The sequence below is a fragment of the Arachis hypogaea genome, chromosome 3 (genome assembly GCF_003086295.3).
Source record: "Arachis hypogaea cultivar Tifrunner chromosome 3, arahy.Tifrunner.gnm2.J5K5, whole genome shotgun sequence".
Classification (NCBI taxonomy): Eukaryota; Viridiplantae; Streptophyta; class Magnoliopsida; order Fabales; family Fabaceae; genus Arachis; species Arachis hypogaea.
In genome coordinates this window covers 8803541-8820328 of record NC_092038.1, presented here as the reverse complement: position 1 = coordinate 8820328, position 16788 = coordinate 8803541, and the positions used below count along the sequence as shown (strand labels likewise).

The 16788-nt window shown below is 37.4% G+C and overlaps 2 protein-coding genes and 1 pseudogene across 2 annotated transcripts; 1 reads left to right on the top strand and 2 right to left on the bottom strand.

The window, feature by feature from the left end:
- Positions 1–60: 60 nt before the first annotated feature.
- LOC112789310 (putative disease resistance RPP13-like protein 3) lies at positions 61–3391 on the bottom strand. The gene has a single exon (XM_025831153.3). It carries the CDS (start codon positions 3037–3039, stop codon positions 250–252), a length of 2790 nt encoding a protein of 929 aa, XP_025686938.1. The 5' UTR covers positions 3040–3391; the 3' UTR covers positions 61–249.
- A 2497-nt stretch (positions 3392–5888) lies between these two features.
- Positions 5889–9303, bottom strand: LOC112789309 (pentatricopeptide repeat-containing protein At4g01570-like; annotated as a pseudogene).
- Positions 9304–11753: 2450 nt separating this feature from the next.
- On the top strand, positions 11754–15634 carry LOC112789308 (probable arabinosyltransferase ARAD1). The gene is made up of 9 exons (XM_025831152.3): positions 11754–12327; positions 12425–12598; positions 12774–12931; positions 13033–13180; positions 13570–13685; positions 13768–13906; positions 14825–14935; positions 15092–15160; positions 15292–15634. The coding sequence occupies exons 1-9, from the start codon at positions 11872–11874 to the stop codon at positions 15421–15423; spliced, it is 1503 nt and encodes a 500-aa protein (XP_025686937.1). The 5' UTR covers positions 11754–11871; the 3' UTR covers positions 15424–15634.
- The last annotated feature ends 1154 nt before the right edge of the window (positions 15635–16788 follow it).

The window sequence follows — 16788 nt, the reverse complement described above, 5'->3', positions numbered from 1 at the left end:
TTAAATTAATTATCTAATCATAAATTATATTATAGAATGAAACATGTAATACTAGAACTATTACTAGAACACTCTGTCATATATGGTCATACAAAAAAGTTAATAGTCATAATATGATTTAAATGGAGAAATATGATAATCATTCAGAAGATTTTAATGGTAACAATAACATTTAAATACCAATTATAATGATAAGTGTTAAGGCCAAATTTGATGGAAACTCAACATCTCTACTACTTCTGGATACCACTATGTTATTATGAGCTCACATCCATCCTTCATTTCCAAATTTGCTAGCGCACGAGACAATGCTTGGGAGGGTTCCACAACTTTTACTTGTCTCAGGGAAGTCAAAGACCACAGTTCATCTGGGAGATGGTCCAATGTTTTACAGTATTCGATAAGCAAAGTTTGAAGGCATGGCATTGCACCATTGCCTAATTTCCAGTTGTCAACATGCATCACTTGCATCTCAAAAACCTGTAGCTGTGAGAAACTGCCTGCACTGCAATTAATCTCAAAGGGATCATCAAATTCATGTGTTCCATGCAATTTCAAACATCGGAGTGTAGTAAGATTACCAATGGCATTCACCCCATCAGCATTCATGAAGCTAATGTGTCTTAAGGTTAATTTTGTAATGCATGCAGGAAACGCAATATCACACGTTGCAAGGTCCAAAGCTCCATCAACTTTTAAAGTGCTCAGATTGAACAAGTGCTGCAGGCTTTGTAACAATTCAATTGCTTTGAGCCCGATGTGCCATTCCATGTGCTCGTACTTTGTAGGCCCTGGTCGCCGTCCATAATTCTTCTTTCTAAAGACAAGTGTCAACTTGTTGAGATGAGTTAATCGCCGTAGGGTTGATAACAACTCATGCACATTATTTTTGTCGACCCAGATGTGCAAACCCAACTTTCGTAGCTTCGGAAACCTTCCTTTCTCTATCATGCGTGCAATCTCACTATTGAATTTAATGGAATGAATGGTTTGAAGATTCCACATGACTTGATCACCTGCTTTTGAACCATGGTGGCCTCGTAGGATGATGGTTCCATTACTCTTCAAATGCCTAAGTTGTTTGAGGTTCCATACTCTCCTAGGGAGATATATTGGAGGATGCGCCGGCCCATATATGTCCAAAGTATGTAAATTTTCTAGTGTGTATATAGAATCTAGAATGACTTCACCACTTCTTATTCTTAAATACCTTAAATGGATACATAAGCCCAAGTTGGAAGGGACTTTGCTGCAATAGTTTTCCCCAAGATCTAATACCCGAACCAGTTTGAAGAATTTGAAAAGCCATTTCAATTCCTTGGGGGTAACATCATACCCTTTTGGGTCAAGGCAAAACAAAGAGCGGGCACATGAATGGTCATTGTTGCTTGAAGAAACGTAGCCATGCATGCCGCATTGGATAGAAAGCCTGCGTGGTTTTGATCTCTCCAGAATGTTACTATTTGTGCAAACCTCAAAAAGCTTGTCCTCTTTGCTCTCAGTTATGCAAAGATCACGAAGAAGATCATGGATGCGACATGCTTTCACATCTCCATTAACATTCACTCGTGATGCTTGAACCAAGCTACGATCAATGAGCTCATACAAGTAATCTTCTGCAACATCCTCTACATCTCTGGTCCCAGTTTGTTGAATAAATCCCTCAGCAACCCATTTTTGTAGCAATGGCCTTACAGAGATCTCACAATCTTCAGGGTAGATCCCCAAATACAGAAAGCAGGGCTTTAGTCTCCTAGGCAAGTTGTGGTAGCTGAGTTTGAGTACAATGTCCTTGACTTGGGTCTCATCTTGAGTAAGATACCAGTTGACATGTCCCACAACTTTGGACCATTCCTTGTATGACTTCCCCTTGTTTGCAAGTAACCCTGCCAAAACAACAATAGAGAGTGGCAAACCGCCACAACTTTTGACCATCTGTTTTCCAAGATCCTCTATATCAGAAGGACACTCATCTCCTCGAAACACTTTCCTAGAAAAGAGTTCCCAGCTTTCATCATCACCAAGGAATTGAAGGTAATAAGGAGGACATGGACTCGTATGGGATGCCACCTCTTTCAAACGGCTAGTAATTAGTATTTTGCTACCATTATTGTCGTTTGGAAAAGCATTTTGTACCTCATCCCAGTCTTGAGTATTCCAGAGGTCATCAAGGACTACCAGATACCTTTTCATAGTCAAGAAATTCCACACCATGAGCTTTAGTTCGTCCACATCCAAGCTAGAGAGGTCATCTGGTTTCTTTCTTCCCTTTTGTTTCTTTCCCTTCATTTTCCTCCTATGCTCGTTCTCAGCGTTAGGCATCAAACACATGATGAGGCCAAGCAAAAGCTTCTTGACATTGCAGTCATTTGAAACATAAACCCATGCCCGACATTTGAAATATGACTTTACCTGATCGCTGTTATAGACCTTTCGAGCAAGGGTGGTTTTGCCCAACCCACCCATACCGATGATGGACACAACGTTGCTTTGGGAACTCTCTTCCTTAATCAGCTGGATCACTGCCTTGGATTCACGAACAAAACCAACCACATCATGCTCCTCCACATTTCTTCTTCTCTTGTGCAGCAACAGCACCCTCTCCTCCTCCTCTCTTGCTGATGATGATTCACCTTCTTGTTGAAAGACATCGCTGAGCTTGATCTTGTTGTCTCTTATGTCATTGACAGTGGCTTTTATGCTGTCTATTTTCACAGCCACATCACGGAGCAACTTTCCATGTTCAAAACCACGGAGCATCTTCCCCAGCATGGTTCGACGTCTGTGCATAGCCACGTTGATAACAAAGGTGTCGATGACATCCTCAGCTTCGTGCGCAACATCTCTGATCTGACGAAGAACTTCTTTGTCAATATCTTTCTTGGTTTTCCCTTCAGATGTTTTGAGGAACACGTTTATGATGCTGAGGTCACTTTGAAGGGATCTAACCCTGTCATCCACGCCACATAGCAGATTGGCTTCACGTGCTAGCAATTGGGACAAGTTGTCCAGGACAAAGGAAATCACACTATCTGCCATTGGAACAGATTGATTGGTTGATGTAGGAAACTGATGTTTGGGAAAGACTCAAGAGTGAGGAGCGATCTAATAAAATCTTTTCTTAAAATCTTTGTCAAGTTAAGGTTGAATTAAGGAGAAAAAAGGTGATGAAGTGTGAATGGAAATTAAAGTGGAATGCAATAATGCAGTTGATTATTCCAGACAGCTTTATTGTACCTTTGTCTTCTCCTCAATCCTCATTGACTCTGCGTCAACTACGCAAAACGTTAAGCTATGATTGCACCTTCTACATTTAAATATCAGTGTTTTTTGTTTTTTTGGGATGATTGACACATTTAAAATAGATGATAGGGACCAATAATAAGAAATATTTTTTTCATAATTGCCACTTATTTAAAATAGTTGATATGACACAATGGAAAGTAACTATATGGCATAAGTTTATTTCATAATAATTTAGTATTAATTTTTATATAATAAAAATAGATAGATAGATAGAGGCTAATTTTTTTTTATATTGTTTAAATATATGTGTAATACGTTATTATTAGAAGATTGAGTGTTTTTTTTTTATATGGTGTTTTAGTCAAATCGGACGGTCCGATTTGTTTGAAGAGAAAAATAAATTACAAATCGGAGGGTCCGATTTGTTTGGAGAAAAAAATAAACTACAAATCGGATGGTCCGTTTTGTATTTTTTATTTTTTTATTTTTTAAAATAAAAATCGGACGGTCCGATTTCAACATTAAATTTTTTTTTTTCGAATTCACAAATCGGACCGTCCGATTTGTGATTGTTTGTTTGAAAAAAAAAATAAAACAAACAAATCGGTGCATCCGATTTGCACATCCCATACCAATGTAAAACACACTTCTGTTCACAGCTTCTTGTTATACACTTCTCTCTCTCCCACATAAAAAATAACAAGCGATAGATAGATTGTAAGATTGATTTATTTAAATTAACATCATAACAAGAAGAACAAATGGAAGTAAATGTGCGAGGATCATCGCACTTACTTTACTTTTCGCATTATATTTTATACACTACTATTATTTTATTTTATTTTTGGGGGGGGGGGGGGGTGGGTGAAATAATAGTACACTACTATTATAGTATATCTATTTATATGTATAAATAAACGAGCAAAATTAAGGATGAATTTTCAAGTGAACATTGAAAAGAACCATTCCATAGCAACACGCAGGATCGCAGGTAAATAATGAGTTCCTGGGATGCATAATGCATTAATAAATGTATCAAGAATTCATAATACATATGTTATTGATTCTGGCCCAAAATAAAAAAGAAAAGAAAATGAAAGTGAAAGAAAACTGGTTCAAACACAACAATCTCTGGTTCTGAATTCCATAAAAATAGGAATTACCCTCTCTGATTGTGAGCTCATGCCCAACCTTCATTTCCATATCTTTTAGTCTCATACACAATGCTTCAGAAGGTAGCTAAATATGCACTTGTCTTAGAGCAACCAAAGGCCACAAATTATTTGGGAATCATCTAAGGTTATTAATCACTACAACAAATTCTTTGGTCACCAAGTTTCTGCAGCAATTTTTTAACAATTCATAAAATTGTTCACATCATCTTAGTTAAATGTCAAATTCCCACCAATTTTCAACAATTCATAAACAATAGATTAAAAGTGCTGCAAAAAAGGTCATAAGAAATCTTGGCCGAAAAGTGATAACAATGAACTAAATAAAATGATCATGATACTTGATAGATAGATATAGCCAAGCTTCAAGTTCAATCCCACACAAACTGACTATTTATGCCATATAGACTCCATAAGATTGGTTGAAGACACCTACAAACTACTGAATCTAACCTATTTTACCTCAAGCAAGGACTATGAATACAACAAAAATAATAAAAAGCATGGCTGAGAGATTCAATTGTGTAACAACAATTTGAAAATTGGTTTATTTACCTAAAACCAAAACCAGCAACATAATTCAACTGTGTAACTAATAATGTTGTGATTATAATAGAGAAAAACTCAAGGACCAACAGAATTTATTATTTTTTATCAACATTTTTAGCCTTCAGGCCAATCTTTTTATTAGCAATCCAACAACTTACTTTTAGCCTACATTTTTAATTGTTAGTTAACTGCAGGTCAAAAATAATAAATTCTGCTAACCCTCTAACATTCTTCATTATATTAATATAACTATATAAGTCTCGGATCAAAACTTGCTAAGAAATTTGCATGGAGATTAAAGGGCTTCAATGGATAAGCCAATATGTATTGATAAAATTTTCAAAAGGCAAACATAACATACGCAGCTAAGGAAAGTTCCTTCTCCAAATTATATGGTCACTTGCAATATATTATATATATTTATATCCTAAAGACAGCAGTAACTATATCAATGGCAGTTTCGCATATTCAGTTACAAAAACCAAAGAATGATATAATAATTACAAGGATCCAGATAATGGTAATTAAGAAGTTTGCTTTTAATTTGTACGACATACGATAATGAGTACTCTAAACATAGTATTGAGTTTCAATCTAATCACTTGCAGAGGGAAAAAGAAACCTGTGCCTCCTTGCTAGCACAGATCCTCACTGCATCATGGATTTGGCAGATGGGGATTATCAAACACTTTTTAGGGATCTTTCACATTGGCCACTGGGAAAGATATTACGGATCCAGGCCTACATATTGAATTGGATACTAGTCTCACCCCAATATTGTATTATGCTTGAAATAGACAAGTTATGGATAACCATTTTTTGATGGTGAACAATAGGACGTGAATTTCTTCTTAACTCTGCCAAATGACTAAATAGTGGCCTCACGTACTAGAATCAAAGTGAGCCGTTCTGAGACCTGAATTCTTGTCTTTAAGCTTCAATTATTATTGCTGTGATTTCATAACAACAAAGCATACTGCCTGTGATCAAAGAAGAGGTGAAAACACCAAAAACGAGAACTACATTCAAGAAGCATCATCTCTTGAACTCAATTGATGCCTTCTGGTATCTCAGTTTATTTTATTTCCTTTCCCAGATAATCCAATGTCGTGTCCATTACATGGTTAGGAGGACACCCAGCATCCAACATCATTTTCAAGAACTTATACGCATCCTTCAACCGTCCTGCCTTGCTGTGAATTTCAATTAATGTATTATATGTGACAACATCAGGATTTATCCCACTGCTCTTCATTTGCTCGAAGAAGTTGTTCGCCCCATCAATTCGGCCTGCCTTTCCCAGAACATTGATAATTGTGTTATACATATCTACATCGAGATAGCCACCTTGCTTCAGCAGCCTATCAAGAACAGCACTGGCCAGATCTGCTCTTCCCATCCTTCCTAAACTTTGAATTATCATATTGTATGTTGCTATATCAGTTGGGCAAAGATTTTCTCCCATTTGGTTCAGGATAGCCAAAGCTTCAGTGAAATAACCCCTTTTGACAAAGGAGCTCATCATAGAATTAAAAGTGTAACACACAGGATCCACACCTGCATCAGTGAAAATTTCAAATAACTTGCAAGCCAAGCTCAACTTTCCCTTGTCCAAGAATATAGACAAGAAAGTATTCACCATATCAATATCAAAAGAATCTAGCCCCTTTTCTTGAACTCTTTGAGCATGAGAAGGAGTAAATAGCTGGGAAGTGCTAAGCGCGGACTCGGCCAATTTATCCAAGTGTGGGGATGATGACCACTCATCAAATTTGTTACCGGAACTCTCCTTGTCTTGAAAATCTGAACCGTGCTGTGAATCAAGGGTGACGTCCTGAGCATTAGTTATGAAGCTCAAGACGTCACTAAAGTCTCCTTTGGAAGGGAACATTGGCGAATAATCCTTTCTCTTGCTCTTTGGGTTCTTCAAAGAAGCCTCCATTCCAGCTTTCCACTTGAGAACACTAAGCACCAGATCACTCTCCCTCACATGCCTCATAAGCCTGTCCGTCCAATCCCAGCGACCATGTCTATGAATGCTAATCAAGAGCGATGTTATCGTAGTGAGATCAACAACAAAACCTCTGCTTTCCATCTCCTCCACCAATTGTAGTGCCTCCTCAAGTTGACCTTCTCGACAAAATTGCAGCACAATGATGCTGTAAGTAACCCCATCGACGAACTGGCCTTTCTTCTTGAGGTCGCAGAAGAGAGTATACGCGGCTTCAGGTCTCCCATTTTTAAGCAAGCCATCAACCAGAATGTTATATGTCCAGCAAGATGCCTTCGTGCCTTCTTCAACCATTTTCTCAAACAGTTGGCAGGCTTCTGTAACCTTCCTGGCCTTGAAGAGTCCATCAAGCATAGAATTATAAATAACAGGATCGGGGCGAAATCCATTTTTCTGCATCTCATTGAAAATCACGATGGCATCATGTACTCTGTAAGTCTTGGAACAACCTTGCACAAGGATCCTATAAGTGAACTTATCAGGTTCATGGCCAGATCCTTCTTTAAGCTCTTGAAACACTTTAAGTGCATCATTGACTCTGCCAACCTTACAAAGCACACTAATGAGACTGTTATAAGTGCACAAATCAGGTCCAACAGAAGAATAAGTGTGGCCGCGGGAACCATAATCCAGCAACTCCTCTTTCTCCTTCAGCTTCATCTCCTTGAAGAGGATCAAAGAAGCACCAAGATCACCCCAACAACCAAATGCATAGATGCAAATGTTGTAGCCCCAAGTATCAAAATAAAAACCTTTCTTCTCTCTAAGCCTATCAAAAACTTGTTTGAACTCCACCTTCATGCTTGCTTTCCTAAGAGAAACCAACAACTCATTGGCTGTATTGGAATCAAAACCATCAGCAGTAGAATCAAGAAGCTTGAAAAAGATGGACAAAGCCAGTGGGACTTGGTTCTTCCTAACGAGAGCAACGAGGACAGAGCTATAGATGTGAGGTTGCAGGTTGCTGCCAAGATCTTGCATGTAATCCAAGAGTTGTAGAGCCAAATCGAAGTTAGAAGAGAGGATGGACGCATCGAGGAGAAGCTTGAAGGAGTGGGAATCGAGAAGGAGGGAGTCTTGTTTGAGGGAGTGGAGGAGGGCCGGAACATGGTGGAGGTGGGCGGGGTGGGAGAGAGTGCAGAAGAGGGCAGAGTAGGCAGCGACGGAGGGCGGAAGGGAGGAAGAATGGGAACGAGACCAGAAGAAGAAATGAAGCTTGTTGGAAGGGTGGAGGGAGGGGTTGGACAGGACGTTGAGGATGATGGAATGTGTGAGTTTGAGAGAGGGAGAGAGGTTGCGAGTTCCTCCTGATTTGGAGAGGGCTTTGGTGATGGAGGCCACAATGAGAATGTCTCCCAGTTTTTTTGATGCACGGTTTCTTTGCCACCAATCCACCATGTCTCTGCCGCCTGCCGCCCCATTCAGAGTTACTCAATAAGGGTTGTTAGCGATGCGGTTTGGTTCAGTTTTTAGAGGAAAAGTCATCCAATCCAATTGTACATAAATATTCGATTCCATTTGGTTCAATGTTTTTAATATCAAACTGAAATATCAAAATAAAATAAAATAAGAAAAGAGAACACTAAACCAAAATTGAAATGAGAACACCAAACAACGAACTAAAATCAAATAATTAAAAAACCGCAACCACAAAAGTTAGAGAACAAATTCAAAATCAACAAAAATCAAGAATCAAGACCAGAACAGAAACTGGCAGTGAAAAATAGATGCAGACAAAATACAAGAACAAAAATCAAGAACAGAAACGAGCAATGAAAAATAGATGCAGTGAAAAATCAAGAACAGAATCAACTCAAGTACAGAACAGGAAAAAATAGAAGCAGTAAAAAAGCATAACAAAAATCAAGAATCAAGAATAGCAACCAAGAGAATACTAGAGAACTGCAGAAAATATGCCAACCAAGAATCAAGAACAAATTAAAAATCATAACAAAAATCAAGAACTGAAATAATTAGGAACAGACCAGAATTAACTCAAGAACAGGCTCCATTCTTGATGATGCAGACAGAGAGTGGCAGAGTGCAGTGGGGAGTGGAGGAAGACGCGGTGGCTGCCATAGAGGGAGACGCGCTGGACGACGACGGCTGGACGGGGCTCGACGCGACGACGGCGCAGGGGACGACAACACAGGGGCTCGACGCGACGGCACAGGGGAAGAAGACGCTGCTACCTGCTGGCTCGATAACGCAGCGAAAAATGGAAAGGAGTGAGGGCACTGGAGCCACTGGGGCTCGGCGGCGAAGACTGGAGGAGTGGAGGAGGGCTAGACAGTTTGGATGGAGACGCTAGAGATAATAATACGTAAGGGTATTTTTGTGATTTAGGGTTATTTACCCGTTTGATTTGGTTTAGTTCAAGGGTTTTTTTTATGGCAGAACCAAAAATCGAACCGAATTGAAGATAAACCGCCACTAATATGTAATGGATGAAAGCTCTATTTAAAAATTTATCGTTAACCAATTATTTGTAATAGAATTCGAATTACCTACACTTACTTAAATAAATCAACCGAACTTGATTTTAGTTGTTTTTAGCTCAAATGTATAATTGTATATATATCCCACACTTAAAATTGTATTACTCAATGAGAATTAGTCTTTCTCTTCATTATTTTCTTCCACATCTTCAATACATCTCTTCCAATTATTTTTATATATGCTTGCAACAAACAACACATAACCGTGGTTATTTATTAGTTACTGATTGCTACCATAATTTTCTAGATCATAGATTTGAACTTTGTTCTTCCGATAGAAAGTCGTTGATTTGTTATAATTATGGCATATAGTCATATACATAGTTGTCCTATCATTTTAAAACTTTAGTGCGTCTGCATGTTTGTGTTCGTGTCCATTGTCAGTATGTGTTAGTGCTGATATGAGTGCTTCACAGGTTGAACATAACTAAGAAGAAAAATGCATAATCATGAAGTCATACCTGGGATTTATATGGAGCATACACATGCAGCCAGAGTTCTTTGGCCCTTTCAAAACAATGCCCTGAAAATCAGTTGTCATCAAACTCAACGTGTTTCCCATCTGTGACTCTAGAGAACCTTGTTTCTTCCATGAGGATACCTGTTGAATTTTTGAATAAAAACTACTCACGGTACTGTCATTAATCTATACTACAATCAAAATTTACTAGATTGAAACCTTATCATAGAATATCTTGAGATATTTATCAAGCATGACAAGTACAAAGAATTATTTCAATAATCAAAAGGTCACAAATACTAACCCTACTATTAAACAGAGGTACTTTAGTCAAGGAAATTAAAACTTTTCTAGACATGTTATTACTTTAAATAAATTCACAATCTTGTATAAGAAAATTATATGCTGAAATTACTAAAATAAAGGTCCCATTTCAATTTAACAACTGTCCTAATACTTGTAGATCTCTGCAACAAATTGGAAAGGAAGGAAGTTTCCATAATAATGCATCAGCACTGCCAGCATTTGTGCAAAGGATACAATGAAGGTAGCATTTGGCTTCCCCATATAACTTGCATTATTGTTTAGGTTTGGTTTAGTAAAACTTTTATTTTTTAAAAATTGTAGTTTGGTAAATTAAATTAAAAATTATTTTTAAGTTTTAATAAGCATAAATAACAATAAGTATATTTGATAAAATAATTTTTAAAATTTAAAAATATTATAATAAATATTAATGTAAGAATTAAATTAATGTATGATGTTTTATTAGACTTTTTAATTTTGAAAAGTACAAGATAATTTTAAAATGTTTCTTTTAGATACTTTTAAAAATATTCTAACTTTAAAAAACTGCAAACACAAATATATGAGTTTTTTTTATTTACTAAATACAAAATGAGGTGTTTACTTTTAAAAAACATAAACACCTCTTCAAAAACTTTAACAAACCAAATTTTAGTACAATTGCAACTCGAAATAACAATACTTGTGCTTGTCCAATATGATCAAGTACATGAAACGCATGAAGAATTAATATTAACTGTATATATATTGATCCAAAATCTCAACAAGCTCTAATTTTTCGCTTTGAGCTCACCAACCTCTATCTCTTCCAAATTTCTTAGGAGAGGCAATGCTTCAGAAGGTCAAGGTAGTTTTGACGTTAAACTAAGAATTTCAGTGTGAAAAATCAAGCTGGTCTTTGTCCAATTCTGAAACAATTCGTTTGTGCCATAGATGTTGATTAAATTTCTAAACCAAATTATCATCTTTATGGAGAGTTTAATTGGAATTGTTGCATTTACCCATCTGTTTCGGACTACTAATTCTAAAATATAAATCATCAGTTCATTGTTTGAGGACTCAACTTGCTCTTGCCACTAGTGTTAGGTTAGGTTAGTTAGTTATATAAACTAGCTTTGGTGAAGTCAGATAGCTTAGCTGTTCTGTTTTCCAGTTACCATTGGTATATATCCCTTCAATCCTAGCTATGTATATCTCTTCAATTGAATTCAATTTCCATATTCAATCCTTCTGTGTATCCTGTAATTCTGCATTCTTTTCATTCATAGGCTTGGATCCTTCCGCACCAAACACTATTAAATGTGGTTGAAGGCTTCATCCTTTTCTAATTGGCAAGTTATTTTTAATTGAACCATTTTTTTTTTCTTTTCTACTATGAGTAATGGACAAATCAATGTAATTTTTTAGCACTAACCATTCTAATTATGTGCTCAATTATTCAACAAAAATTAGATTCGGCCATAATAAATAAATAGTTTTATCGACCAAGCTCACTCTTTTAGTCGTAGAATTATAAAATATCAAAAAAAAAAAAAAACTGATTTAAATCTCACTTGGTTAAATAACTCTGCAGCTGGACTCACCTGACTATCTTCTTCTTGTTCTTGGGGCATAGCAGAACATGTGAAAATGGCAGGAAGGCAGATGATGCCGAGATCCAAATCAAGAATCCTTCTCTTCGCACTCTCTCTCCTCGTCTTCTCTCTCCTTTTCTTCCTCTCCTCCTTCCAACAAGGCACCCGCCTTCCTCCCACCTCCCGCCACTCCCTCACCACCGCCACCACCGCCGAAACATCTTTCGTCGCCTCCCTCGACCACTTCCTCGCCAACAAATCCCCTTCCACTAAAGACGACACCGCTAGCCCCGATGCTGACGTCACCCCCCTCGACGACGCCGTTTCCCGCTCCGAAGCGGATCGCCTCTACTCCGATCCCTACTACCCGGTCGGACTTCCACTTAGGGTTTACGTCTACGACATGCCGAAAAAGTTCACCTACGATCTTCTCTGGCTCTTCCAGAATACATACAAAGACACCTCCAATCTCACCTCCAATGGCAGCCCCGTTCACCGTCTCATCGAACAGGTGAGGTAATCTCGAATTCAACAACGCCGTTATTGCTTCTTAATGTTCTCCGTTTTTGCCTTTTGTGATGTGTGGAAGTTTCTACTCGTGAATGCAGCATTCTATTGATTACTGGCTTTGGGCGGATCTGATTGCTCCTCCGTCGGAGAGGCTGTTGAGAAGCGTTGTTAGGGTCCACCGACAAGAGGAGGCTGATTTGTTCTACGTACCGTTCTTCACAACTATAAGCTTCTTCCTCATGGAGAAACAGCAATGCAAGGCGCTTTATAGGGTGTGAGTGCTCTTCCTGTCTCTTTTTTGTTAACAGTTATGTCAATAATTCGATATTAATAATAGTATTTAAGCTTCGTCTATGATATCAACATAAAGCATTGTAATATGGTGTAATCTGAACCATTTAGAAAGTGCCTCTTGTGTCTAATTTACTCTTGCCGCTGTGGTTGTAGGAAGCTTTGAAGTGGATGACTGATCAACCTGCATGGAAGCGCTCCGGTGGAAGAGATCACATACTTCCTATTCATCATCCTTGGTCTTTTAAGTCTGTTCGCAGATACGTGAAGAATGCCATATGGCTGTTGCCAGATATGGATTCCACTGGGAACTGGTTTGTATTCTGAGTTGCATGCCTGCGATTTTGTGAATATAATGATAGTATATTATTAGTTGCTGAGTATGGCATCCAGTGATCATTTTTACATTTTGCAGGTACAAGCCAGGACAGGTTTATCTCGAGAAGGACCTGATCCTTCCTTATGTTCCCAATGTTGAATTGTGTGATGCCAGATGTCTGTCGGAAACGAATCCAAAGAGAAGCACACTACTTTTCTTTCGTGGCCGTCTCAAAAGAAATGCGGTAAGAATGTTTTGCAATTGCTGATTTTGATTGACTAACAGGTCAAAACTTCAAAGTGGAAGTACTAATACACTATATGTAAATGATGCCAGTTGAAGTCTATAGATATACCTTTGTTCTGTTAGAGTTGTAATTATTGTCAACACCAAAGAATATATATTTTATTTGCATAATTTTTATTATGTAATATTGGATATTTCATTGAACTGGTTAATTCTATTTCTATGATATAAATGAAGGCCTCGTATTGCTTAGGGTTTGTTTGTTTGTTGTATGTCTTTTTATAGTTTGTGGGGGGCAGAGTTCCCTTATCACTTTCTTTCAATCTTAGTCATATGTGTCATTTAAACATTTTGAGGTTTAGCTACTTTGTGCCTTTCCCATTTCAGGGAGGAAAGATTCGCTCTAAACTTGGAGCTGAATTAAGTGGAGCTGATGATGTGGTTATACAGGAGGGAACAGCTGGAGAAGGAGGAAAAGAAGCAGCTCAAAATGGCATGCGCAAGTAATCTAAGTTCAGCACTTGAATATATGCAACCGCGATATTTGATTTGTTGTAATTATCTGCTTGCCTTCCATATTATCAGGTCTCTATTTTGCTTAAGCCCAGCTGGTGACACTCCATCCTCTGCTAGATTATTTGATGCTATTGTTAGTGGATGCATTCCAGTTATAGTGAGTGATGAGCTGGAGCTTCCTTTTGAAGGAATACTTGATTACAGGAAGGTGTGTGTCTGTGTGCATTTTTTGAAGTAATTTGAAGTGTTAAATTTGCAATAAAATTATTATGAAAGTTGTAGGCCAATCTTACAGCTTAGATAGCATTATTGTTGTAACTTTTTAACTGGATGCTTTGTGATCCATTTATAAATCTGTTGCATAGGGTGTTTACTGGAGCATATGGTTTCCTGAGAGCTTTTAACATTATACTTCCATACCAGATAATTAATATTGCCTACTTACATCAAGAGATTATTGTTGAGGAAAGAAATATCCAGATGGGAATATTGCCTTGAACCCTGGTCATTTTTCTTATTTCTTCCTGTGGTTTATGTTAAAAAGACCGATTTAGGCGGTAATCAAGGTGTGATTAGGTTAGGTTTATTCACTAGTTTTGTGTATCACTCCTTGAAATGGAGTACTGAATAGAATAAAAGATACACCGAGGGTGAGGAAAGGAACCCTAAAATTTCAGTTGGGTTTTGCTCCCATTGTGTCAAAGATAACAGATGCCCTGTGTTATACCCATCGGCATAACACTGAACAGAAACTAAAATCATAATCCAATCCCCAAGAGATTTTAGTGCAGGGAGGCACTTAAAGGTGCAAGCATTCTGTTGCAGCCAAGGGCACTAAAGAGTAGCACAGAAAGCACGTTGTCTCAGGATTTTGCTCCTTCATTTTACCAAAACCTCTAAGCACACCTAATGGAAGCTGCTTTAGGTTCACCTAGTGCTTTTCAAATACACCATAAAGTTGTTCCATAGAGAAGTATATGTCTTGCCATGCAGGCAATTGCCACTGTGATTTCTTGTGGATCTGGCTGCATTCTTGTATGCCAGCTTAACTGAATTGTAGCTTTATGTTTTATTTTTATTTTTGGTGGAAAGTGCTAAGAGGTTGACATTTTTGCCACACATGCAGATAGCCTTGTTTGTCTCTTCCGTTGATGCTGTGAAGCCAGGTTGGCTTCTAAACTTTTTGAAAGGCATTAGTGCTGCTCGTATAAAAGAAATGCAACAAAATCTTTCCAAGGTTTGTGTTCTGGGTTATGTCCAGTCTTTTGCTGCTGAAACCTTGCAAGAACTTTCTACTAATCACCCTGCATACTTGTTATTTTTCTAAAATTGATATTTAGTTCATTGTCTTGCTTTCCTATTTGGCATTAATTGCTTTTATTTTGTTTTCCAGTACTCAAGGCATTTCCTGTATTCTAGTCCAGCTCAACCATTGGGTCCTGAAGACTTGGTTTGGAGAATGGTTTGTTACTTTCTGTTTTGTCATTTTCCGATATGCTTGACCCTGAGTATTCCTAGACTGCTTTTTTTAGGAACTGAATGGCATTGTTCTCCTTTAACTATAGCATTGTTCTGTTTATGATGATGCTACAGATGGCTGGGAAGGTGGTGAACATCAAGCTTCATTCCCGAAGATCACAACGTGTAGTTCAAGGGTCTAGAAATGTTTGCACTTGTGAATGCAGACCTGGCAACGTCACTAATACCATTTCAATTGTCTCCTGATTCATTTTTTTTCTCCTTACATATGTAACACCTAAGCTTTTGTTTAATTTTTTCCGTGATTTTTTGCTACAATTTTTAGGCTATTTTATTGTACTTACAACTTTTACTGCAAAAGAAGAATTTTTAATTTACTGAAACACTGAAACAAGATGTATTACGGCCAGCTTTGGTTTGAACTAAAACAGCTTATAAAGATTGTAATTGCTCATCATCAACCAAGTTCATCGTGGTGGAAACATTAGTGGTAAATTTAAATTGATTGGAAAAATATGATTAAAAAATAAAAAAGAACTGAAGGGGAAGAAAATGGTATGATTGGGAGCTTAGCTTTTCTATTGACTATTGTCCCATGATTTACGTCTTTTATGCTGCGTTTGTTTGATGAGACACAGACACTAATACATAGACACGGTGGTACACGTCTATCGTTTGTTTGTTAAGACACAGATTTTTGAAGGACACGGTGACACACAAACATACATAAAATACATGTATTTGGTGTCCTTCAAAAAAGATGAGACACGGAGACACATTGATGAGACACAAATATTTACTCTTTTATCCTTAGTAATTTATTTTTGTCCTTATTCCATTGGTGATATATAAGGGTAAAATTGATATTTAGTTTATATTGTGTGTCTTGTCCAATATTACCAAACACAATAAAAAAATTTGTGTATCTTTGTGTATATGTCTCTTTGTGTATTTGTGTCTGTGTCCATGTATGTGAAAGACAATAAACAAACGCAGCCTTATTGTTCCTCAAATTGGTGCGCTGACAACTAAACTGTCTTGATGGAAAAAGGAAGTGGTGGTAACAACATCAAATTAAGACATCAAAATCGGCGAGATTGGTTCTGAATTGATAAAATAAAAAATATTCATGCCATATGATGGAGCAACGGACATAAGGAACCATCAGAATAATATACACAGCATATTCCTTACACTGATAGATCAGTTTAAAGTATTCAAGTTTTCCGTTAAATGGATCCCCATTCTACTTCTAAAACAGCAATAAAGAGAGAAACTTTCTTTCTGTGGCGTCGGTTATCTTCAATTTCAAATATCCTTCATTTGAAAGCATGTACACAAATTGCTTCTTAGAGACAAATCACAAAATAATAACGATAGAAGATAGTGTAGTAATTACTAATTAGAAAAGAAAAGATTGGATCCCATAAGAAGAGAAGGCTATATAATATTGTATTATGATGTTACTAGGAGTTACTGGGCACGTCGCTTATTCTATAATTATGTTATGGGAGGGTGAGGATATTGTTTAAAGGTTGAATTAAAAAAGAAGAGAGTTGAATTATGAAGAATGGTTTATAGACGAGACGGTGGTAGGCATGTTGAGATGTT